Genomic DNA, 25,591 nt, shown 5'->3' on the forward strand with positions numbered 1-25,591 from the left:
CGTGCTCTAGCAACAAGGAAAGACAGCTGTTATTATCTGGCCCTGAAGTCTTTGCTGCAGCTCGGAGTTTCATACACAGCAGATTTCAGCAGGAATGTAACCAGAAAGGGTTTTATTTTTCCGGAAACAGGAAGTGTCTTGTCTCTGTTTCCATAGGCTCGTGCCTCTTCTTCCCCGGTGATTCTGGTGGGCACACATTTGGATGTTTCTGATGAGAAGCAGCGCAAAGCCTGCATAGGCAAAATCACGAAGGAACTCCTTAATAAGCGAGGATTCCCCACCATCCGGGACTACCACTTCGTGAATGCCACTGAGGAGTCGGATGCGCTGGCAAAGCTCCGGAAAACCATCATAAATGAGAGTCTTAATTTCAAGGTGGGAGGATGTGCGCCCCCTGCAGGCTACTAGATGGTCAAGGTGGGCGAGTGTGTGCCTCCTGCAGGCTGCTCAATAAACACGCCTTTCTCTTTGCCACATTATGCTGCTGCTTAGAAATGTCAGAAACCTTGAGGAGAGAGCAATTATCTGGAAATTGTGGGGGTTTTTTTCATAGCTCAAAGCGATGAAAGTTCTTTCATTTTAAAATTATTTATTTATGCCACACTTCATTTATAATTCATAGAAGTGGGAATAAAAATAACTAAGGATCATGAGAAGAAGGGGAAGAATGTTGCCAGGACACTGAGAAAATCATCAAGACGCTTGCTCCCTCAGCTTTCTCTCCAGAGTTTCCATCCAGAGGCTAAATAAGGAGCTGGTACCCGGGGCCTCCTGTCTTCTGCGACACCGGGTCTTCTAGCACAGTATTCTTAACTTTCCTAGTGCCGCGGCCCGTTGATAAAGTTCTTTTTGTTTCTGTGACCCCCCCAACCAAAAAAATTATTTTTGTTGCTACTTCATAACTATAGTTGTGTTACCTTTATGAATCATAATGTAAATATCTGTGTTTTCCAATCATCTTAGGTGACCACTGTGTAAAGGTTATTTTGTAGGGGTCCCGTGAAAGGATGGTTTGACCTCCCCGCCCAGCCCCAAAGTGGAATCATGGCGCACAGTTTGAGAACCGCTGCTCGAGCAGCTTCCTTTGGGAGCCCCTGTTTTGCTTGTATCTTGATCAGCCTTCGTGTTTCCTTCATAATTCTTGTTCTGATGGTTTCAATATTTTCCTGATCCAATCTTTGCCTCTTAACGTTGCCAGTTGCCAAGACCACTGGTTGGTTTTTGCAATCTTTAAAAAAAATTTCCTAATTCAGAAAGCTAGAGACTTTCTTAAGACTTGTGTTTTAAATTCCCGACACTCTCCTTGATGAACCACATGTTTAGGAAAATATTAATAAATGGGTCACCAGGAAGAGTGCTCCTTTCTAGTACACACAGGAAAGGAATATGGTTGAAATTTCTAGAAAACGCTCTGGGTGCTTCAGTGTGGCAAACACAATGATAGTCTCACTGTTGGCTCTGAAGATGCCAGAATGGAACCAGAGCCCCTTTGGGCCTGCATATCCCAGAGAAATTACTTTTCAGGCCACACATATTCTCAAAACAGCTCCAATTTTCTTGTGAAAGGATGAACTCCCGCTGTGGACTGCAGCGCCCTGTCAGCTCAACTCTGTCACACTTTTGCAGCTTCTGCTCCTCTTAGAAATGGGCCATCGATGGCTGGATTTGTCTCTGTAGTGCCCCTGTGGCTATAATTGCACCTGAAGAATGTCTTTAATACTTGGAACAATTTTTTTCAGTTTTTCCTTTTTCTGTTGTTGCTAAAGCATATAGTAGATATTTAAAAGTCCATTTCAGAAGGTGAGTTTGTTGTGTAAAGGCCTGAGTTTGGTGGAAGCAGGCCTGTAAGAAAGATGGTTGGTCGGTAGTGTGGGCTGATGCCCACAGAGGTGACCCGGTCAGTAATTCAGGTCCAAACTACGCTGGGACAGCTACAGGTTATCTCTGTCAATCAGTGAGGCCAGATTCCTTCGACGTACACACAGGCCTTTCAAACCACTCTGTACAGAGAAGCAAAATATGCTTCCTGGAATGGCAGCATTATTAAAAAGGAATGGGTGTTGCTAATGGCTTCCTCCTTCTGGCATGCTGGTTTGAGCATGCGCTGGCTTGCTTCGGTGGTTCGTTCAGAGAGAGGCGTGTGAGCCCAAGCTTTCTGGGACCTTGTTCTGGTTGACGCTTGCAACCCTTCTTCAAGGAGCAGCTTTGAATCTATTAGAGAGCATCCAGCCCCACCTCGTTTGTCTTTTCCTTTCAACTTGACTCTCTCCCAATCTTTCCTTGTGTTTATAAACACGCACCTGTGCTCTTTAGAAGGGCTTTTAGTGATCTTATTACCAAGGTGAAAGGAGAAAGGAAGCAAAGGTCAACACTGCAGTCAGTTTGAACCGCATCGCTTTCGATTCCCTCCAGCCGGATGCCTGAGCAAACATCTTGCTGCCTGGTGACGCCCTTCCCTCGCTTGGTTTGCTTCCTGCGAGTCCTTCACTTGTTTCTATAGTTCTGCTTCCTTCCTAAGCTTAAAGCATAATCTTGAAATTGAAGTTTTAATTTCGTCTTAATTTATGAGTAATGAAGAAAAACATGACGGTTAATAGGATTTCGTATTGATTTCTGGGACAAGGGTCCTATATGCTATAGAAAAATATGGAAGCAATAGCTCTGGATGCTGGAGGAAAAGCTCTTGGTGCAATTAGGCAGGAGGGGGACACGGTTTTGTGTTTGTGTGTCATGGAAAGACCCAATTATTAGAATCTAAGAGTCAAGTAGAAATTCTGATGTGTGGAACTAAGGTAGGCAGTTTATGGGTCCAGACGTGGGGAGAGGTTGCCCCCTGGTGGTGAACAGAGGCAGTTGACTGCTATTTTTAGAGTTGCATTTCTCATTAAAACTAGATTTTTTTCTTTTCTTTTTTCTTTTTTTAAACTAGATTTTTTATTTACATGTCAAATGTTATCTCCTTTCCAAGTTTCCCGTCCACAAACCCCCATCCAGCCTCCTCCCCTTCTTTAAAAAAAGACTTTTAAAAAAGTCTAAAAAAAGATATCTGTTATAGAAACTACTATCTCAAGATTTAAAAATCTTGCTCTCTGTCTCTCATCGACTGCTGCAGACGATGGGCTTTTTGTCAGGTTGGGACCATCAGCATTTAAATAAGTCCCATTGTCTAGAGTTACAGTTCCATGAGAAAACAACTATGTAAGGAGATTTCACATTTCCAGGTCTAACTCTTGGTATCTATAATTCACTAATCCAGTATTTGTGGGTATATTTTTATCTCAGAAAGAAATACCTCAAGGGTCGCATAACAGACTAATGTCTTACACTCCCCACCCCCACCCTGTGGTTTGCATATAAACTCAATGCATTACAAAATGAGATCAATCATTCTTGGTTAGTTATTTTGCCTTTGTTTTTGATATAGAATTTCTGTATTCCTAGATATCGATTTCCATGCTGTTTTATTCGTAGATGATTTTCTACAAATTGACTCTATGTCCATAATTTTCTCACTTTAGTTTTATCTCCTATCCATTACCATTTAGATAGGTTTCCCATCATGTTTAAATTTTATTACGAACATGCACACCGTGCAACAGCTGTTATGGCTGAATTTACCACCTGACCCATCTGTGATTTAAACAGATTTTTTTTTTATTTTACACCTTGTCATTTGTAATTTCCTAGATCCGAGATCAGCCCGTGGTTGGGCAGCTAATTCCAGATTGCTACGTAGAACTGGAGAAAATAATCTTATCGGAGCGTAAAGCTGTACCAACGGAGTTTCCTGTAATTAACCGGAAACACTTACTCCAGCTGGTGAAGGAACACCAGCTGCAGCTGGATGAGAACGAGCTCCCCCACGCTGTTCACTTCCTGAATGAGTCAGGTCTGTATGTCCTTCTGGTCATGTATGTTCAGTCATGACAATTCGAAGACGTATCCGAATCTTGTATGTAACCCATATTCAAAATTTAAGAGAGGGTCAATAAAATTCTTAAACGGGTCACTGATGGGTTTTATCTTTCAGAACATTGAATCATATACCATATCCTTAAAAAACAAAGTATATTTAGAAATGTTCTAGGGACAAAGCAAGAAAGAATCTTTGCCTGGAAATGAAGGCAGACATATGGGTCCTGGGACTCAGATTTGCTACTATGAGACTCTGGACCCACAATGCAACAGTGTAACGGTGCCCTTTCTTAGTAACACTCGTTGTGTGAAAGTTGTTTTTATATAAAAATCATCACTGCTGTGGTTCCCTGGGGCACTTTAGGCAGCAGAGGGTGTGGTGTAAGCTGTCTCTGTGGCTTAGTCTTTAGCAGAGTGAACTGGTCCCAGAACCCACGCCATGTCCATAACTTGTGGAACCTGTCAGTTGATTGTAGTCCCAGAGTAAATGACCAGAAAACTGCCTTGATCCTTGTATTCTGTTGAGCAGAAAATACTTTCAGGAGTCCTTTTCTCCATGATCCTTAAATCAGATATGGTGAAATATTTGTTGGTTCTTATCTATATGAAAATTAATATATCCATACTATGCATGTAGAAGGTTCAAGAGAATATTGCAAACTTGCTTTTATTAATGTATACTTTTCGATGCATGCTGGTATTTCAAATATACTTACATATGGACATGTGGTATAGACTGGAAATACTTCCCTTTACGCTGTTGGCGCTTTAGTGCTGAGGAGCGGCCAGTGCAGGGTCTCCAGGGTACTTCGCCATGTAACCAGTGTAACCAGTTGTGTGATCAGTGTAACCAGCTAGACTGGAGTCTCTGGGGCTTTGTATTATTCTGCATCCCACTTTTCACTGTTTGATGAATTTTCACTGCAGGAGTTCTTCTGCATTTTCAAGACCCCGCATTGCAGCTGAGTGACCTGTACTTTGTGGAACCCAAGTGGCTTTGTAAAGTCATGGCACAGGTTGGTGTTTTATATTTGGAGGACTAGAGATAGTGATTGAAGAGCAGAGTCGGGGTTAGCATTTTAGTGTTTGTGATCTGAGAAGGCTGGGACTACTGTAAGTATGAAGAACTACCGACCACCATGTGACAGGGAAGACTGTTAGTAGAGCTTCCTGGAATGGACAAGGATCTGAAAGTTTACAAGCCATTGTCTCCAAGTCATGGGCAAATATCTAAACCTCAAAGCTAAGTTAGGTTGCTGACTTCATTAAAGGAACAAGAGCACTGTGAAAATCTTCAAGGTAAATTCGTTATGAGTGAACTGGGTTGATGAGGCTATGGAATCTATCTAAGGCAGGAAAGCCAGGCATGCTAGTGTGTGCTTGGTAGTCAGTACTCGGAGGACGGAGGGAGGCGGATCAACAGACATTCCAGGTCATCTTCAGCTATGTAAGAGAGTTCCAGACCAGCCTGAAACACATGCAGTGGTCAACACAAAATGAAATAAATAAAATAACTGAAAGACCAATAACTTTTTAGCTTCAGCTAGTTATACTTTTGAAAGCTATGCAGGTGGCTGTCTTGTTTTCTGTTCATGTTTCACATAGAAAATGATTTCTCCTCCCAACAACAGTACATTAGCCATGAGTTTATGTAGAACAATTAAAAAAATAACTTGTAGATTTTCCATTGGAAAATTCTTAAGAGCTCACCATTCATTGCATTTAATTGTACTGTAGAGTCGATACCATCATATTGTCAACCTACTTTCTAGATTATAGCCGTACCATCTCAACTTTGGCAAGTAAAACTTTTGTCTGCACATTTCAAGAGAGTGTAGAGTCATTCAGGGCTGCCATAGCTAAGGACCCACTGGGTTTCACTCATTTGTGGCTGAGAAGAAGGCAGGGACGATGCCTCTAGCCCTTACAGTCATCAGCAATTATTTCATTTATGAACATAATTTGCAGCTTGATGCGTGGCTCCCCAAGTCTCTAACATGATTATCCGTTTTCATATTGGATCTGTCTCTCCTATTTAAACCATAATGCTAATTGAATCTCTTTAAGCAATCTTGAATAGTACTGCTTAAATCTATTTAAAGATAAAAGGGAAGTTATTTTGAAGAGAGAACTCAGTTGAGGATAAATCCGATACCCAGACACTGGAGAGAACATTTCAACATCATGGTAATTGGCATTTCATTGCAATGTGTCTCTTCTAATGGTAGATATATTCAAATTGGTTTCCACATTTCTGCCCAAATGCTACAGATGGCATGAGTTGACTGTGTATGAAATTGCGCCCTGACTCATGGGCACAATCTACAGATTGAGCACATCTCTTCTACTCATGAACCATTTTCTCATGCTCTAAGCCTTTGTGTCTTCTCCTTAAGGACAATTATATTTTCTTTCAGGTTGTTTCCCTAATTTAATGTGAGCGAAAGATAAAAGGTAGCCTTATATCTAGTACTGATTTGACCTGTCTGATAATTTAAGGCATACAGGTTTTGGGAATTTAAAAATAACTTCAAGACAATCCAAGAGATTCAAAAGGGAGCATGCCAAATATGGAGTCAAACACAAAGTGTGTGTAGATGAACGTGTTATCCAGGAGAGTGTCTCATCCACCGCGTGGGGTTTGCTTTGTAAGTCCAGTACTGTGGCTGACAGAAACTCTGCATAAATAATCGAAGGAAATGCTGCCCCCAAAGTCATGTTTCTATTTACTTGACACACATATATAATGTTATTAGAGGATAGGCATGTCTTACAGAGGAAGGAATGGGTTCACATCAGTTTTCCTTTTAACAACAATAAAAGCAAATGCAAACAAACAAAACACCCCCCATGAAAAAAGCGAAAACAAAAACAAAAACCCCATTTCAGCAGACTCAAATCTCTTAAACCAACCCAAAAAGTAGGTTCCACGACCACAGTAATGCTTCTGAAGATTCCATGGAGTAATTACTTTGAAACTTCATGGAAAAAGAATTTTTTGGGGGGTGTCCGACCAAAGTCAGAAAGCCTGCTAGACAAATTCTAAAAGAGCTAAATATAGTGCCATGATGCCAATTTGACTGAATTTGGGATCAGGGAGACAAGGGTCTCACTCTGTAGTACAAGCTAGCCCTAAATAACTAATTATGCAGTTCAGGTTGGCCTAGAACTCACTGTGTAACCCAGCCCAGATTTGAACCCACAGCAATAGACACACCATAGCTTTCCAAGCACTGGGATTGTAGCTGTGAGCCATAACAACTAGCTTTTTAAGTGAAAAAATGAAATCAAGCCTTTAAGCAATTCGAAGATACTACGGAAGATTTAAAATTTCAGTAAAATGATAATTTAAATTTCTTGTTACCAAAGCAGCAACAGCTATCACTTTTGCTTGTGTTGATACATCGAAATAAAGGGAACAGCACTGTAAATAGCATGCAAAAGTAAGAGCAAGTTTGACTGATACTCATTTGCAAAAATATATAGGGATGTTTACCTCCATGAGTCACTGAGGCAGGGCAAGAACTGTTGTAATCAATATTCTGGGGGTTTGTTACAACCCCTCGTTTTCTTCAAATATCTAGCAGGGGACATAGAGAACTTTAGGTTTATAATAAGCCTTAAAACCCTAAAACTGGGCACATATCAACCCTGGATGCTACTTTGTGGTCTTCCCTGCTATATTCCCCATAAATACTTGTATCTGTTCCATTTGAGCAGCTTCTGCTATGGCAGGACAGCCCTCATGGCTATGCACTCATGATCCATGCTATCCCATGGGGATTCCTTCCTTTTCGTCCCTGCTCCTTCATGATCCCTCCTGAGACTCCAAACCCAGGAGGGAAACCTTCCCTCTTTTACCATCTCTGCTGCCCAGCCAGGCTGTTGGCATCTTTATTAACCAATCAAAGAGAACTTGGGGGGCGAGGTTTACCTAGCAAAAGCTGCTGTTGGGGAGGCTCTCCTCCTGGGGGTAACCAGATCATCCAGCCAGTATTTAGCATTTTAATACATAGCAGCACCAGACCAAGGCCCTACAAGGAATGATTTCACATCATAGTGCAGAAGGTCCAATAAACATGCATGCTGTGCCCCAAGCAATGATGCCACTAAAGTCATTAAAATAAATTTTTATTGGATATTTTTTATTTACATTTCAAATGTTATTCCCTTTCCCAGTTTCCTGGACATAAGCCCCCTATCCCATCCCCCTCCCCTTCTTTTAAAAGTGTGTTCCTTTCCCCAACCACTCTCCCCCACCCCAACATTCCTCTACACTGGGGATAGGGGGTCCAGCCTTGGCAGGACCAAGGGCTTCTCCTTCCACTGGTGCCCCAACAAGGCCATCCTCTGCTACACATGCAGCTGGAGCCATGGGTCACCCATGTATAGTCTTTGGGTAGTAGTTTAGTCCCTGGGAGCTCTGGTTGGATGACATTGTTGTTCTTATGGGGTTGTAAGCCCCTTCAGCTCTTTCAATCCTTTCTCTAATTCCTCCAATGGGGATCTCTTTCCCAGTTCAATGGTTTGCTGCTAGCATTTGCCTCTGTATTTGACATGCTTTGACTATGCCTCTCAGGAGATGTCTATATCTGGTTCCTGTCAGCATGCACTTCTTAGCTTCATCAATCTTATCTAGTTTTGGTGGCTGTATATATATATATATATGGGCCGTATACCCATGCAGGCTCTGAATGGCCATTCTTTCAGTCTCTGCTCCAAACTTTGCCTTCATATCCCTTCCTATGAATATTTTTGTTCCTCTTTTATGAAGGAGTGAAGCATCTACACTTTGGTCAGCCTTCTTGAGCTTCATGTGGTTTGTGGATTGTATCTTGGGTAATTTGAGCTTTTGGGCTAATATCCACTTATAAGTGAGTGCATGCCGTGTGTGTTTTTCTGTGATTGAGTTACCTCACTCAGGATGATATTTTCTAGTTCCATCCATTTGCCTGTGAATTTCATGAGGACATTGTTTTTGATAGCTGAGTAGTACTCCACTGTGTAGATGTACCACATTTTCTGTATCCATTCCTTGATGAAGGACATCTGGGTTCTTTCCAGCTTCTGGCTATTATAAATAAGGCTGCTATGAACATAGTGGAGCATGTGTCTTTGTTGTATGTTAGAGCATCTTTTGGGTATATGTCCAGGAGAGGGATAGCTGGGTTCTCAGGTAAGTAGGGATATGCTTGAAAATCTCATTCAACTATACAAGAAAGAGACCTCTGGGAATAATCAGGTGGCATGGTGAATCATTCTTGGTAAAATATGTCAGAGATATAGCCTATTGTTTTCTTGAAAATTTATTATATAACTTATTATAACTATATAATTTATAATATGAGTTAGTAGATAGATAATAGGCTTCTTAAAGTGATAAAATTAAGAAAATATTTCAGATTTCATCACTGTATAAAAGGGCCACTCCCAAACTTGGAAACGGAAAATGCCAAATGTTTCTCATTCCCACTGTTTCTGTTTTTAAAAATTGCTTTTTTACTTTTGAAATTATGATATAATTATATAATTTCCCCAGTCCTTTTAGTCCCTCCAAACCCTTCCATATACCTCTGCTTACTCTTCCAAATCCATGACCTTTAAAGAAAATTATTGTTGCATGCACATATATGTCAATGTATACATACACATTTCTAAATAAACCTTGCTCAATCTGTACAATGTTACTTATATGTGTGTTGCTGACCTTTTGGTGTTGGATAACTAATTAGTGTGCTCTTCCCTGGGTAAGCCTGTTTCTCCCACTCTGAACATTCCTTAGTTGTCTGTGTTCTCTGTGTAGGGTTGAGGTCTCCTGGGCTTTACTCTATTCACTTCAGCTTGTCTATTGGTGTCTTCCCTGTTAGGTTAATGTTAAGGCAGTCATGCTGGTGAGATTTTATGAATATATCTCTGATATGCCTAGAAGACACAAGCTCATAGAAAACTCTATGGTCCTTTGGTGTTTACCATCTTCCCACCCTCTCTTCTGTAATGTTCCTGGAGACTTAGTTCTGAGAGTTGTTTTTTATTGTGTCCATGGAAACTGGGCTTTGTGGGTCTGCATTTTTTTTTTTTTGGCCTGGCCTCTGGGGAGTTGGAACACCACTCAGGGAAGAGAAGTAAGGGGCCCTGCCTACAAAGAAATGCTCACTTGGGGCCCCTAGATACCTCTTTAGCATAGAGAACTCTAAGCTCTATGCTACCTGACCAGTTATAAAGGTCCTCTTTGTGGGGTGTCCTGATCACATGCTCCAGGACAGGAATCTGGTTAGGAGCTAGTTCAGACTCCTGCTGTTCTTGATTACAAGTTTTATCAGGGTTCTGAACTTTGCTACTGCCTTTCCAGTTCTTCTCTCTGGTGCCACGGTCCACAGAGCCATGGGGCTTCACAAATCTGCATTTCCATAGCTTGTGGTTTTCTGTAATGGTTTCCATCTATTTCAAAGAGTTTCCTTGATGAGGGGTGAGGATCATACTCCTCCTGTGGAGTAAGGACAAATGTTTAGAGTGTAGTTAGAAATTATGCTGGTTTAGCACAGTGGTGGTTGTAGTTTCCCCTTTAAGGAATATGAGTTCACCAGCCCTGAGTAGCTGGATTTGTTTGCAGTACCAGGCACAGTCTCCATCTTGCTGAAGAGATCATAAGTCCTGTTAGAGATCCATTGGTTACTACCACAGTGTGTATTACTACTTAACCCGTTAGGTTACTGTGCTATAACCTTGCTAAGGTTCGCAGGCATCATAGCTGGATAGGGCTGTTGGTTACATCCTTCTTTTGGAAGATTGCACGGTTTGTTCTGGAACCATGAAATCTAGTCCTCAGTGAGAAGGCTTTCAAGTCAGTTCAAGGTCAGAGGTCTCTGGACTTTGCCTCTGAAGTATATGGTGTTTTCAATAACAAGGACTTATCTTCTGCTTCTCTGGGGCAACCAAGGACAACAGCAGTAGTGTATAATATTTGTGAGTCTCCTGGAGAAGACTGACCAACAATTCAAAAGAGACTTCTCAAGGTTTGCAAGTATTTTTGAGCATTCTTGAGTCCATGTTTATCAAGATACTGGCCATGTCTTTGATATTACAGTGATGATGGAGGTGTAGAGGGGATTCAGAAGTACTACTTGCTTCTTGTTTTATTTATTTATTGATGTATTTATTTATTTTATTCTAAAAAGGACTGTCTGTAGAGCTTTGAAAGTCTGATAGAATTCTTCTATGAATACCTCTGGCCCCTAGACATTTTTTTTTTAAGTTGGAAGGTGTTGTTTTTTTTGTTTGTTTGTTTGTTTAACAACTCATTTGGTCTCCCCATTTTTATGACTCTGTTTAGGTTGCTAAATTCTTCTTGGTTTCATTTTGGTGGTAATGTAGAAACTTAACCACTTCCTTTTAAGTTTTCCAGATTAGTTGAGTACAGGTTTTGAAGCTATTGCCTTACAATATTCTGAATTTCCTTGGTGACTTTTATAACATTTTCTAGCTCAGTTTTGATTCTGTTTATTTGTGCCCACTTTTTCTTTCTTTTGATTAGTTGGACCAAGAATCTGTCAATCTTATATTTCTTCTCAAAGAACCAACTCTTAGATTAGTTGATTCTAGTTATTTTCTTCTTTCTATTTCATTCATTTCTTCTTTGGTTTCTGTTATTTAATAATGTCAACTGGGTAAGCAGTGATGGCACACGTAGTTAATCCTAGCTCTCTGGAGGCAGAGGTGGAGGCAGATGGATCTCTGAATTCAAGGCCAGCCTGGTCTACAGAGAGAGTTCTAGGTCAGCTCCAGGGATATAGAGAGAAATGACAAAAACAAAACAAAATGAGCAAAAACAAACCCAAACAAGCAAAAACAAAAAAGTCAACTGGGTTTGAATTTGGCTTGTTCTTATTTTTCAAAGGTGTTGGGCCCTATCATTAAGTCATTTATTTGTGCTCTTTCTGATTTTTTTTTTTAACGAACCACTTATCGCTATAAATTTCCCTTGTGTGGCTACTTCCAATATGTTCAATGGGTATTATATTAATTTTAAATCTTCATTTCATTTGAGAAAATTTTTACTTTTTTGATTTCCTGTTTGATCCATTCATCTCTCACTGATGAGTTACCTAATCTTCACGAGTTCCTGTACTTAGTAGAGATGCTTGCTGTCAGTTTTGAGTTTTATTGAATTATGGAAAGATACCAGAAGTTATTTCAATTTTTTTGACTCTGTAAATATTTGTTTTGTGTCCTAGAATGTAACCTGTTTTAGAAAAGCTTCTGAGTGCAGATAATAGAATGTTTATTCTGCCGTGTTTGGGTGTCATATTCTGCAAACTTAGGTTAAATCCATTTGTTTTATGGTGTCTATTGCTTCTGGCGTTTCTCTGTTTATTTTCTGTTAAGATGACCTGTCTGTTGGGGAATTCACCTACTATGATTGCACTGATCTTATTATGTGTCTTGAAACCAATTTTTAAAAAAATGAATGCAATTCGATGCACCAGAGTTTTATGTATATGTGTTTAGAATAGTAATGTCTTTTTGGCTAACTATTTCCTTGATTAGAATAAAATGATTCTCTGTATCTCTTCTGATTTGTTTTAGCTTGAATCTATTTTGACAGCTATTAAGATAGCAATGCTCGATTGCTTCCTGGTTCCATTTGAATGGAGTATGTTGGTCTGTTCCTCTATTCTAAGGCAGTGCCTATTTTTTAGCAACAGATTGGTGGATTTTGTTTCTTGACCCATTCAGTCAGCCTGTGCCTTTTGATATTTAAAGTTGCTAACAAAATACGTGTGTACACTGCAACAACAACAACAACAACAACAACAACAACAAAATAAAACTACAGCCAGTGGTAAAGCCTGAATTTGAACACAGGTTCTTCGGAGCCACATGCATATTCTTTTTTTTTTTTTTTTTGTTCTTTTTTCCGGAGCTGGGGACCGAACCCAGGGCCTTGCACTTCCTAGGTAAGCGCTCTAACCACTGAGCTAAATCCCCAGCCCCCACATGCATATTCTTAACTGGCACAATGATATCCAGTGCCTCAATGATGCTGAATTCCCCCTGGCATTATGTTAGAGGGCAGACTCCTCTGCTTTCTCTGTTAGAGGGTGAACGTGAGAATTAATAACTCACGTTCCACCAGCAGAAGCCTGTAACCAGGAGTGCTCACACTACCTCTCTTCCATTGATAGGAGTTGACCCCAGTCATGGAAGCATCAATCTATATGGCCAACCTGTCAGATTCCTATCCAGAAGATCATTTCTAGAATCATCTGCAGTGATGAGACTGCAGAATGAATGCCGGAGATAGGGGCCAAGAAAATCCTGATGATCTGAATTCTCCTTCCTTAGTTTTCTAAGTACTTCTAAGCTCCATATCTCACTGGGATTGCAGGATGTCTGGCTGCAGCAGAAATGCGACCTTGCCTTATTGTTCTAACTAAACAATGACCTGTCCTTATTGTACCTAGAAGACAGAGGGAGAGGGAGAGGGAGAGGGAGAGGGAGAGGGAGAGGGAGAGGGAGAGGGAGAGGGAGAGGGAGAGGGAGAGGGAGAGAGGTTGTTTAAGCTGGGAAGCATTTCAGAAATTAAACCTAGTGACAATGGGTGGGAATCTTTCAGATTTTGACCGTGAAAGTGGACGGCTGCCTGAAGCATCCTAAGGGCATCATTTCACGGAGAGATGTGGAAAAATTCCTTTCCAAGAAAAAGCGATTCCCTAAGAACTACATGGCGCAGTACTTCAAACTTTTAGAAAAATTTCAGATCGCATTACCAATAGGGGAAGAATATCTGCTGGTTCCAAGCAGGTAAGACAGACCTTACAAATCCAATAGAAATTGACCACATTACATTATTTTGGTTGACAAGGTAACTTTTTATTTTTCTGTAATAGGTACACTAGTGTTTAATTTGTAGTTTTGGTAAACTTTCTGGCAATGCACGTCATATATTTTGAGAGAAGAGTTGCAGTTGATTAATATTTTTAAAATGCATTATTTCATGCATACAGTTGTTCTTTGGCTTAACACTCAAATTGTTTGAAGAAGATTAATGGCGAAGCCGTGTGTGCACGTGTGCATCCATCTTTTCTTGGCAACTTAGCAGTTATATTGTTAGGGAAATTTAAGGGAGAAAGGGAGTTTCCAAGAGAGTTTAAAATGTACTGGGCATGATGGCGGGGGACTACGTTCTAACTGTGTTTGTAGAGAATCCTCATATTGCTCAGGAAGTAAATGGGAAATGCTCTCAAGTATTGACAGTTCAAATTACCTTAATGGATACAAGCCAATTGCAAACATAGATATGTACTTGTTTCTAGGACATGCATTCTTTACCAGTTTCCTGTAATCTGCCTTTGCACCAATTGTACTAATGCATTAGCATAGGATCGTTGAATTTTTTTATCCATCTTCTCCATCTGTGCATATATGAGAATCGATGAAGTGACTTCCAAATTCTTGATGTAGACGATCACATGCCAAGAGATCATTATTTTTAAAAATGTAATTGTCTAGAGTAGTTATTTCCCTGGGATTGAGGCGCTAAAAAGCTCAGGTCACCAGGCACTGTTCTCAGACTGCCATGCCTGAGGCCGCCAGACTCAGCCACTAGGCTCAGATGGCCATTGTGGATTTCTGACAGGTTCTGTCCTTTGCAGCTTATCTGACCACAGGCCAGTGATAGAGCTCCCCCACTGTGAGAACTCTGAGATCATCATCCGGCTGTATGAAATGCCATACTTTCCAATGGGATTTTGGTCAAGATTGATTAACCGATTACTTGAAATCTCACCTTTCATGCTTTCTGGAAGAGGTATGTACTTACTAAAGCTACTATTTGGACAAACTTGAAAGACGAGTTAGAAGGAACATGGCATTTGCCAGAGTGGTCAACACATGAACATGCACCAACTTGTGCAATTTTCTGTAAGAAAATGTCTTAATTCTTGCATTAGATATATTTGCATCAACTGTGAGTCTTATACTTCCAAAGACGTAGGAAACAGGAAACAATAGCTTTAAAAGGTGGGTTTTAGAGGGGGCCATTTGTTTAAACATTCAACATACACACACCCTCTTACATATAGACACAGGTACATAAAAACACACACATACACTCACAGGTACACACACATGTATACACAAGTACACTCACTCACACACAGACAGAAGTACACACCATTCATACACATAAATACATGTATACACACAAATACACATGTGTATATACTCACACACATACATACATGTACACATACACATATATACACAAGTACATACGCTCATGCACTTACATACATGTACAAATATACACACAGGTACGTACACTCAAGTACATACATACATGCACACATATACACACAGGTACATATACTCATGCACATGCATATATGTACACACAGGTACGTACACTTACACACATATACGTGCACACACATACATACATATACACTTACTCACACACATATACACACAGGTACACACACATACACACTCTCTTACACATACACTCTCACACACATACGCACACACACACACACATACACACACACACACATACACCCCTACAAATCAGCAAAAAATAATATAGAAATAACCGACGTGTAGCTAGGGGCTTTTCCTCAGCAAGTATAACAGGTCTTGGTCTTCTAAGAGAAGAACTCTGATCCTCTTCTCCTGCCCAACTCCCAGGGAGTTAGAGAAAGGGACAAAGCTATGTTAATATGGTGCACATTCATTCCAAAGTAAGTGGAATTATGACGCTACAGGGATATATTAGGGAGGGGTGTTGGACAAAAGATAACACAAGTGTTACTGGATTTTGAAAAAAATCTTGTCTTTCATGCTATCAATGAATATAAAGGTAGTTAAAAATGCATTTAAAAGCTCAAGAATGGTGTTAATATGAGAATTGAATAAAAAACAAACTAAAAACTTGCTTATGAGTAGTTATATATCGTCCATGTCAAGATCCATACCATGAACTTGGACCGTGCATTAGATAGTATACAAAGCAACTAACTTGTGTGATTGAAATGCTGAGGAAGTATTTTGTATTCATTTGGAGACGGTCTCGTAATTAAGTTAATGAATGCTCATCTTAAAACAAATATATGTCGTTGTTATTTAATGTTTACGTGGCAGTTTTCCCCCTTGGGTTCATGAAGCAGTTCGTAACTGGTGGGTGCATATGGATCTATTTAAACTTTCAGAGAGAGCACTACGCCCAAACCGAATGTACTGGCGCCAAGGCATCTACTTGAATTGGTCTCCAGAAGCCTACTGTCTGGTGGGCTCTGAAGTCTTAGACAGTCGCCCAGAGAGTTTCTTGAAAATCACAGTTCCATCTTGTAGAAAAGGTGAGGAAGTTAATTATATGCTGTCCCCCTCCCCCTGGCCTGCAGATCACCTGCTGTCTCAGCTACTTGGGAGGAAGGCCTGGAGTCCACGAGTTCAAAACAAATCTACCTCCCCAAATCCAGTAAACTTCCAGTTTTTCTCTTGTCCAGTTTTGTGATAGCTGCTTACACTAGTGAACACCACTTTTGTTCTTTGTTTCATTTTGAAGGTTTTTAACTGATTACATTAAACAGTTTTGGGGGACGGTTGGAGACAAGGTCTTAATCTGGCTGGTCCAGAACTTGCTATGTCAGGCTGGCCTTGAACCCACAGAGATAGATTCACCTGCCTCTGCCTTTTCAGTGCTGGGACTAAAGGTGGGAACCACCACACTGGCTAATGTTTACATTTTATTTGTGTGGGTGTTTTGCCTACATGTGTCGCTGTGCACCACTCACCACCCTGTTGCCTGCAGAGGCTGGAAGAGGGCATTGGATCTCCTGCAAGTGAAGTTATAGGAGACTGGAATGGAATGCGGGTCCTCTGTAAAAAAAAAATCATGGGTTTCACCTTGATATTTTCACACATGTATGTCTTCTTATCCTCCTCTATCATCCTCATCTGTCTCTTTTCTGCCCATCATTGCTGCCTTCCCTTAGAGTTCCCTTCTGCATTCATATCACACATGTGCAGGTGTGTGTGTGTGTGTGTGTGTGTGTGTGTGTGTGTGTGTGTGCGTGTACATGCACATTTATATGTATGTATGCATGCATGCATGTATATATGTGTGTATGTATGTATGCTTGTATATATCTAGCCTCTGCAAAAGAGAGAACTCTGAGTTTTGTTGCTGTGTTGTACACCCACCTTGCTACTTTGTCTAGTTTCTTTCCCCGTCTTTAAACCTCTTCTTCCCCTGGGGCTCCACATGCATCCATGCATTTTCTATAAAGGATATTTATATCTAAATATAGATTATGACAGATTATGCAAATGAAAGAAAACTAAGGATATTTGTCTTTCTGAATCTAGCTTATTTGGCTTAGTATATCTGAGTACTATCTCTTTACCAGAAAATGAGATAATTTTATTTTTCTTAAGGCTGAATAGAACTCTAATATGTATGTATGTATGTATGTGTGTATATATACATGTATATGTATGTATCTGTGCATGTGTGTCTATGTTTATATATGCATATGTGTGTGTGTGTTAAAAATGCATCTCACATTTTCTGTATTCATCTGATATGGACATTTAGGCTAGATTCATATCTTAGCCACCACGAGCAGTGCAGCAGTAAACGTTATGTGCAGAAGCGTCGATGGGGCTCCAACGCCTTCAGACATTTTCACAGCTGCTGTGTGATTGTTTGATAGTTCTATTTTTAGCATTTTTGTGGAAACCCCATGCTGATTTCCAAAGTGGCTGCCCCAGTTTGCATTCTCACCAGCAAGGAAGAAGGCTCCTCTTTCCCACATCCTGTCAGCACTGTTTTCTCGTCTGTTTGCCCATCGCTCAACTTGGCTGCGATAAGATGAAGTCCCCCAAAGGAGCTTCAGTTAGCATCTCCCTGATGGCTAAGGATGTAGAACAAGTTTTTAAACATTTACTCACCATTTCCGTTTCTTCCTTTGAGAACTGTGTACTCTGTTTATTAACCCGTTTGTTGAATGGATTGTGAGGATTTTTTTTTTTATGATCAGTAGGCTGTCTCTTACATTGCCTGATTGTTTTTACTTAATTTGAAAAAGCTTTTTACAGTTTTATACAATCCTACTTATCAATACTTGATATTACTTTCTGTGCTATTAGAGTCCTTTTCGGAAAGTCCTTGCCTTTGTCTGTATCCTGAAGTGTTTTCCTTATGTTTCTCCTGATAGTTTTAGGGTTTTGGATCTTACATTGGGCTCTTTGATCCAGCTTGGATTGGATTTTATACAGGGAACAAATTATTCTTTTTCTAGTTTTGTGAAAAGTTGAAAATTTTAACGTCAATTACAGTGAATTATTAGATTGCTTTGGGTAACAGTAGCTGTCATAATGGTGACAGTAATGAACAATAATGAGCTCTTTATACCTTTCTTCTAATGTCCTCTCCAGCCCTTTTAAAATCTGTTAAGGTAGCATACATTTGTTATTTTCAGGTATGTGAATTTATATTCATATATATCTGCACTCTCTTTCTTCATTTCTTTTCCTTCTATCTGATCACTTTTCTCCTCCTCCTCTTCTTCAATTTATTTCTACAATGTTTCAAAGATTTTATTATGGAAGTCTTAGTTAACTTTATTCCTAGGAATCTTTTTTTTTCTTTTTGGAAGCAATTGTGTAGTGAATTCTCCCCTAAATTCTTTCTTAGCAAGTTTATTGTTGGTGTAGAATATTTACTGGTTAGTGTATTACTGTACGTTGATTTTGAGTTCACAACTTTGCTGAAGGTGGTAAAAAGTTATCAGAATCTTATAGTGGTTTTTTCGATCCTTTAAGCACATGTCCCTAGCCTGAGAAAATAAGATATTTTGAATTCTTTCTTTCCTATATTTATTTGTTTATTTTTTCCTATCACTATAGCTAAGCATTTAAGTAATATATTGAATAAAAATGCAAAGAGTGGGCATTCTCATATTGTCCCTGGTTTTGTAGTGTTTCTCAATTTGGTACGTTGACACAAATATACACTTTATGACAATGAGATATGTTTCACCTAGTTTCAGGCTATTCAGGGCTTTTACCCTGAGAAATTTTGAAACCAAGCATTTCTATGTTTATTGAGATGGTTATATATGATTTATGTTCTTAAGTATTATTCTGTTTGGCATTTATTGAAATTGTGTGTAATGATCCACTCTTGAATCCCTGCAAGAAAAATCAATTTATGGACAAAAAAGACATGATTTTTATATGTCTTGAATTCAGTTACCAAGCATTTTACAGAGTATTTTTGCATCTATGTTCCTGAGGGAAATTGATCTACAGTTTCCTTCATTCCTTTCTTCCTTCCTTTCTTCCTTCCTTTTTCCTTCCTTCCTTTTCTCCTTCCTTCCTTTTTTCTTCCTTCCTTCCTTCCTCCCTCTCTATCTTTCCGACTCTTTAAGATTTCGCATAGCCCAGGTTGACTTCAAAATTGTATGTAGCTGAGTATGGTGGTCTTGAACTTCTTAACTGTCCTGTGTCCATCTCCTGAATCTGAATTATAAGCATGCAGTTCGGTTGACGTAGTGTTAGCGGACACCACGCCCTCATATTATACATGCAAGGTAAGCACTCAATCAACTGAGCTATATTCCACACCCCCCGGGTTTTGTTTGTTTGTTTGTTTGAAGTATCAAGCCATGCTGGCCTTGTAGTGGGAGTTTAGTCATGTTAATTCCCTACTTTATAGGATAGTGTAAGGAGCTTAGATGTTAGCTTGTTTTACGTGTTTGGGAGGATTGGTCAGAACCTGTCTGTTCCTTCGCTTTCCTTTGCAGGGATACTTCAAATGACCGGTCCTGTCTTGTTGCTTAGACGTCTGTTATGGCTGTCACTAACCTCTTGACTCAGTTTTTGTAGACCATCAAACTCACCCATGTGTCCTCTTTTCTAGTTCTCAGGGCCTATGTTTCAAAATATTTTCTCCAGTTCTCTGAGTTTCACTGTCCTCTGTCTTTAGCACATGCACACACCCCCTTCCTCTCTGAATTTAGTCGTCTTTTTCTCCTTTCTCTGGCATCTGTTCCAGCAGTCCCTTCGTGTCAGCTTTGGCAGTGTGGTTCCTTTCCTTCTGTTTAGGGCGCCTGTCTTCATTTTTCGTCACCCCTGCTTATTCTGTCCAAGGAACCAACTGTTGGATTCTGTGTATTGGTCTCCATTTCGTAAATTTCAGCCTTGATTTTATTATTTCTTGCTGCCCAGTACCCGGAGTTTTAGTTTGATCTTGTTTTGCTGAGACTGTGAAGTGCCTCGTTAAGACATTCGAGACATCTTCCTTTCTCGTGCAAACACCACTGTACCCTCCCTCTCAGCGACCTTTGCTGCACACCAGGCACCCTACGGTTATACATTCCTTTTCATTGGTGTCAGACTTTTTTTTTGTTTGCTTCCTCATCTCTGTAATAACGACTGTTTAGTCTTTATTCTATTGTTCATTCCAAGTGCTTTATTTTATTTCGACGCGTTTACGTAGTGCCTGTAGAATTTTACTTGCTACTGCTTTCTCTTATTCTTCTGTTTTCTGATGGGATGCAGGAATTTATCCTCCTTTTTATAGTCATTAAAAATTATTGCTGCTGAGGCAAATCCCACTCTTATATGTTGGAAGGAAAACTCTCCAGATGTCCGTTCAGTGCCTGTGACCTCTGATGGAGTTTAACTTCCTTGTTTTCTCTTTCCTTTTTGTTTGGGCAAACTATCTAATGAGGAGAGGGGGCTGATGAGGTCACTCACTATTGCAGTATTAGGACCTGTGCAACACCCTTATGCCCACTAGTGTTTGCCATGTGAAAATGGAAGCCTCAATATTGGGTGCAGTTAAACATACCTGTTATATATTCTTGATAAGTATATAGTCACTTTAAATCTTCTGACTACATTTTTTTGATGTCTAATTCATTAACTATCAAAACTTACCAGCTTGTGTTCAGCTTTAGCCTACGTCCATTATTTGACCCCAGTCTGTATGTGTGTTTGCAAAGGACATCTGTTTGTTTTCATTTGTGTGTGTGTGTGTGTGTGTGTGTGTGTGTGTGTTCCTCTGATGCTGTCTCTTTGCAGTTCTATTATGTGCTTTCCTGGTTTTATGGTTGCTAAGAGAGGTCTGATGTTATTCTAATGTTTTTGGCTTATAAGTGAGTTGGACATTTTCCTTTATAGATTTTACTATTGCAACTTTGCTTTGTATCTTTGAGATCCTGATTGTAGTGTATCATGAAGAAGGTCTTTCTGATCTTTTGAGGTTCTAAATGCCTCAGTGTTTTCATGTTCAATTCTTTAGATCTGGGGGGCTTTTCTGCTCTGATCTCACTGAATACCTGCTCAAAGTCATTGCTTTTTAGCTCACTTACTCATGGTAGAGAGGACTGTTAAATTCTTAGGTTTGTTCTCTTTATCTGGAGTTTTGAGGCATTGTGGACCTGTTTCTTGATTGACAGAATTGATGTTTGAAAGTAGTCTTATCATGAATTCCTTTTGCATTTATCTTATTTTTATTTGTCATTGAGTTATTTTCAACATTTTTAAATCAAAATCTCATTTTCCTTTCAGATTTTTCCTATTTATCTTGGTGACTTTCTCCTTTATGTTGCATTGTTCTTCTCCTGGTACAAGATTTCATTTTTCAATTAAGTTATTCTCTTTGGAGTTATTAATCACGTTTACTAGCAGACCACTATAAATCTGTATCTGAAATTTTACCCAAGTCTTTGCTGAGGTGTTATGACATTTTGAAGGAGTCTTACCACTTATCATGTTTCTAGTATTTTCAAATCTGTTGATTTCGATATTTCTTTTAGTTTTCTAGTTGCTGGGAGCCTCTGTGCCCAGAGAGGGTAATGGCTCATTGCAGTTTTGACCGTCAGCAAAGGACTTAATGGCAGTCTCACTATAAAAGATCTTAATAACTACCGATATAATCTTAGGAATCCATATAGGATCACCTTTAAGACTTAAGAAGTCTTCTATTTGTCTATATAGCCTCATTACAAGACAGTATATCTTTGTGGATCTACAGAGATCTGCTTCAAAGTGATGGGCTAACACCTAGTTATTGTTACATATGTTTAATAATAACAACAGGAAAAGCATATTAATAGTAGGAATCTTTCCTAAAATGAATTCTCTTACGGCCTTGCCTTCTAAGAGCGAATCTGTTGCAGATTATATAATAATGCAAAGCAGACCATCTCAGGAAGATCACCTGCTAGTATTCAGCTTGTCCTATTATGGCTCCTGACATCTAGTGAACAAAACTCAACCTATTCTTCAAGCTGTACCAATAAGCCAACAAGATATAGACACAGACTTAAATTTGATAAAAGACCACTAATATCACAGGTAACTTTAGAATAAAGTTTACAAAATTAATATGAAGAGTTCTAGGGAGTGAAAGTTTATATAGTGTAAATGCAGAAACTGTGACTGGATGAAATAAAGGCAGAAGATGAGAAAGAGGAAATCTAGAGGAGAAGCAAGGTTCAGTGAATGATGGAAATGAGCAAGAATGGAAAAGAATGTTGTGAAGGAGTTGAAAAGGTAAGAAAAAAATCGCCTAGTAATGAAAAAAATTTAAAAATTCCTTCTTTTGCATCTATCACAATTGTAATGTATTTTGTAATGAATAAATTTTAATATATATGTATGTACATATATGTAATAGTTTGTATGTCGTAGTATGTATATGGTATGTAGTAGTATGCATACATACACATATATGCATACATACATTTATATATATGTAAGGATGAAATAAAAATAAGGTTTTATTAAATATACATGCACGCATGTGTCCCCACCAGCGGGGACCCAGTTATTCAGGGTCCTGAAGGGGCGCTACCCTTGGGCCTAAATGGGGGGCAAGAGAAGAAGGAGACCAAGCAAGATTCTGTTGTCAAGGTCTCGTTTATTGGGATGAACGTTACACCTTTTAAGGCTTTCAAATAGGGGGAGTGACCTTTGTGAAACATGAAGGAGGGGGAGATGAGGGTATAGGCAGTGATAGCTGGAGGCAAAGAGGTCAGGCGATGAGGTCAGGTGGTGGAGACACCGGGTGTAGACTGAGGAGATAACTGGTATCTGCTCGATCTGAGGCATCCCTAGAATGTTATCTTCCTGTGCCGTAAATTCATGGGAGAGGCTTTGTCCAACAATCTTAAGACTTATGGCAGTCATCTTAGGGGTGAGTCTCTGTGGCCAAACAGCCCAGAGTCACTTTGAACCATGCAGTCAAAAAGCGGCTAGCCCCAAATCCAATATGGCTCCGTGCATCTCCCCCATTTTTCTTTTATAAAAAACCATTAGGTGGAAGTAGTGGTCTGAGAGAGATCAGACATGCCTCACAGAGTGCCCAGCTCGGCCATGGTGAGCCACTCTTGCAGTTAGGACTGCACCCCAATGGCTAGGAATGAACTTATGCTGTAACACACCGTTCTGGGCTATACGTGTGTGTTATTGGGGGAGAAACTGGGCAGAGGAGCATTTGACCGGCCCGCACGTTTAAACGGGGTGTAGCCACCTCTGTCTTAGGATCGACCTCTCAAACCCCAGCCTCTCTGTCATAGGACCACCTTGTCGCCCTCAAGGCTCCATGTCTAGATTGGTCAAGGGTCAGAGGAAGTTGTCTGTCACTGAGGAAAGCTACATTGGATCATCTTCTCATTCCTCTTACTTGAGCCCAGGGGCGAAGGAGCAGGGGCCAGATGGCATTAATATAAGAAATTGTGGAAATTGAGCCTCTCCCAATAAGTAATGGGCACCTCATCTGGTTCTCCTCAGCTGCTATGGCCATACCACCAAGGGCCTAGTCAAGCCTCTCCTGTAATAAAATTTAGAATTCCCAATTGTTAGCAACTACTCCAGAAAGTTCACCCACTGTGCTTGCCTAACAATAGATTGGGGGAGGGTAACTCCAGACACTGCAGACACAATGGCTGCAGCAGTAATGGCTGCTACAATAGCAGCGAAAATGCCAAGGTCTTTCCCAGGACAGTTCAGGATCGGTCATTCTTCTCTGGAACAACCAGCAGGCAATGGAACCATGTCTGAGATCTGCAAAACCAAGGCAGAGTTCCCCAGTCCACAGCAGCTTCCACCAAGCAACAGTGCACAGAGGGTCGGAGCGCAGCCCGTGGGACGGGACACAATGACTGCAGCAACTCCAGAATTTCTGTGATGACAAAGATGAGTGGGAATCCTCCATATTCCTCCAAGGACACAGGAATGACTCCAGGGACCCGAACCAGGAGAGCTGAATCTTCATGCTCCCAGGATCAGCAAGTCTCACCAGCCATCAGGCAGCTGGCACACTCCTGTAGCATCCTGTAGAAAAAACACAAAGATTCCCTCTTCCCCATATAAAATATCTGAACAGGATCATGCCAATATGTGGATCTTTCTATTTCACCTATGCAGAAGTATGCCTAGTTGTAGTATGCCATAAACTCAGAGTATTCCTTGGCATTCAAATTTTAAAATTGAAATAAAAGGAGCATATTTTAGCATACAGGGATAACTCCCTTTTTTTATTTATTAAAATATTGTTAAAATATTATTTATTAAGATAAGTCCTTGAGGATTAAATTGAGGACACGGAGCACTTGTATTTATAAATTGACTTTTATACCAAATTATTGTTTTGGTGATATAAAGAATGAGATTTTTTGACTAATTGTTCCTATGTAAGGCCTATAATCTGCCTGGTGTTATTGTCCTCCCTTGCTTAGGGGTTCAGGCAATCCAGTTGAGTTCTTAAATGGCCTATAAAGGAACAGTACTTAGTGCTCTTAACCACTAAGCCATCACTCCAGCCCCTCACCAGCTTTATTTACCTAAACATAAGCATCCAGATTCAGTCGTACTAGAAATCCCTGAGCTGGCAAGGTGAGGATGGGAATTGAAAGTAAGCAAATGGAGTCTTCCTCTATTTGTGAGGGAATGTTATCAACTCAATTATCATTTTCAAAGAGCTGGGTCTATGGTTTTGTTTAGTTGTCTGAGCCAGAGCACTGAAAGGACAGTGAGTGGTCAGACATTCACACTGAAATCACTCACTGATTTTATGTAGAAAACCTGCCTTTAATAAAGCATTAAGTAATTGAAATCAATTGTAAACCATAAGCAGCACATTGGCTATCAGTATATGAATTGAAAGCTTGTTTTTTTTTAACATTATAAAAACTGGCTACAGTTAATTAATAATCTGTGCTGAAGCAGGGGAAACTCAAGAGAATAAACAATCATACATGTAGCCTTTTCATTAGATGAACCACCTATAAATACAGTAAGCTCATTTCCTATGGGTTGCATGCACAAATTTATAGGAAATACAAAAGCATGCAAAGAGTAAAATTATCAACTTTGCCTGAAAAATTTGTATATGTGATAGGCCAAATATCAGTATTTTGTAATAACCAACTTAATTGCTGTTTGGAATAAGATATGTTTTACCAGGTTTCTTTCTTTTCTTTTCTTTTTTTTTAATACTTTCAAGACTCTAGCCTACAATTCTGTATTAACACAACTGAAGCTTTATCTCCATAAGCCTTGTGTTGCAGGGCAACAGCAGATGCCCTTGCAGCACCTAGCTGGACTCTGCCTTCAGATAGCCCTAAGTAATTCTCAACTCTCTTTTGTGTCTTACTAAGTCTTT

General features: G+C 39.9%; 1 protein-coding gene and 1 non-coding gene across 7 annotated transcripts in view; one reads left to right on the forward strand and one right to left on the reverse strand.

Annotated features, from left to right (window-relative positions):
- The window catches only part of Lrrk2 (leucine-rich repeat kinase 2), a 160,989-nt gene that overhangs the window by 76,942 nt on the left and 58,456 nt on the right, over positions 1-25,591 (forward strand). For 3 of the 6 annotated variants that reach the window (NM_001191789.2, XM_063263367.1, XM_039078901.2), the window contains exons 31-36: positions 157-375; positions 3,688-3,889; positions 4,843-4,931; positions 13,529-13,716; positions 14,568-14,722; positions 16,122-16,268. In NM_001191789.2, coding sequence (NP_001178718.2) covers positions 157-375; positions 3,688-3,889; positions 4,843-4,931; positions 13,529-13,716; positions 14,568-14,722; positions 16,122-16,268 — 1,000 coding nt within the window. Of the gene's footprint in view, positions 1-156; positions 418-3,687; positions 3,890-4,842; positions 4,932-12,498; positions 12,730-13,528; positions 13,717-14,567; positions 14,723-16,121; positions 16,269-25,591 lie in introns of those variants that run through there. The other 3 variants (XM_063263368.1, XM_039078902.2, XM_039078903.2) reach the window with 3 other exon arrangements.
- On the reverse strand, positions 6,916-6,978 carry LOC120093930 (U7 small nuclear RNA). The gene has a single exon (XR_005487642.1). It is a non-coding gene; the product is annotated as a U7 small nuclear RNA (small nuclear RNA).

Source organism: Rattus norvegicus, chromosome 7 (assembly GCF_036323735.1).
Source record: "Rattus norvegicus strain BN/NHsdMcwi chromosome 7, GRCr8, whole genome shotgun sequence".
NCBI classification, from domain to species: domain Eukaryota; kingdom Metazoa; phylum Chordata; class Mammalia; order Rodentia; family Muridae; genus Rattus; species Rattus norvegicus.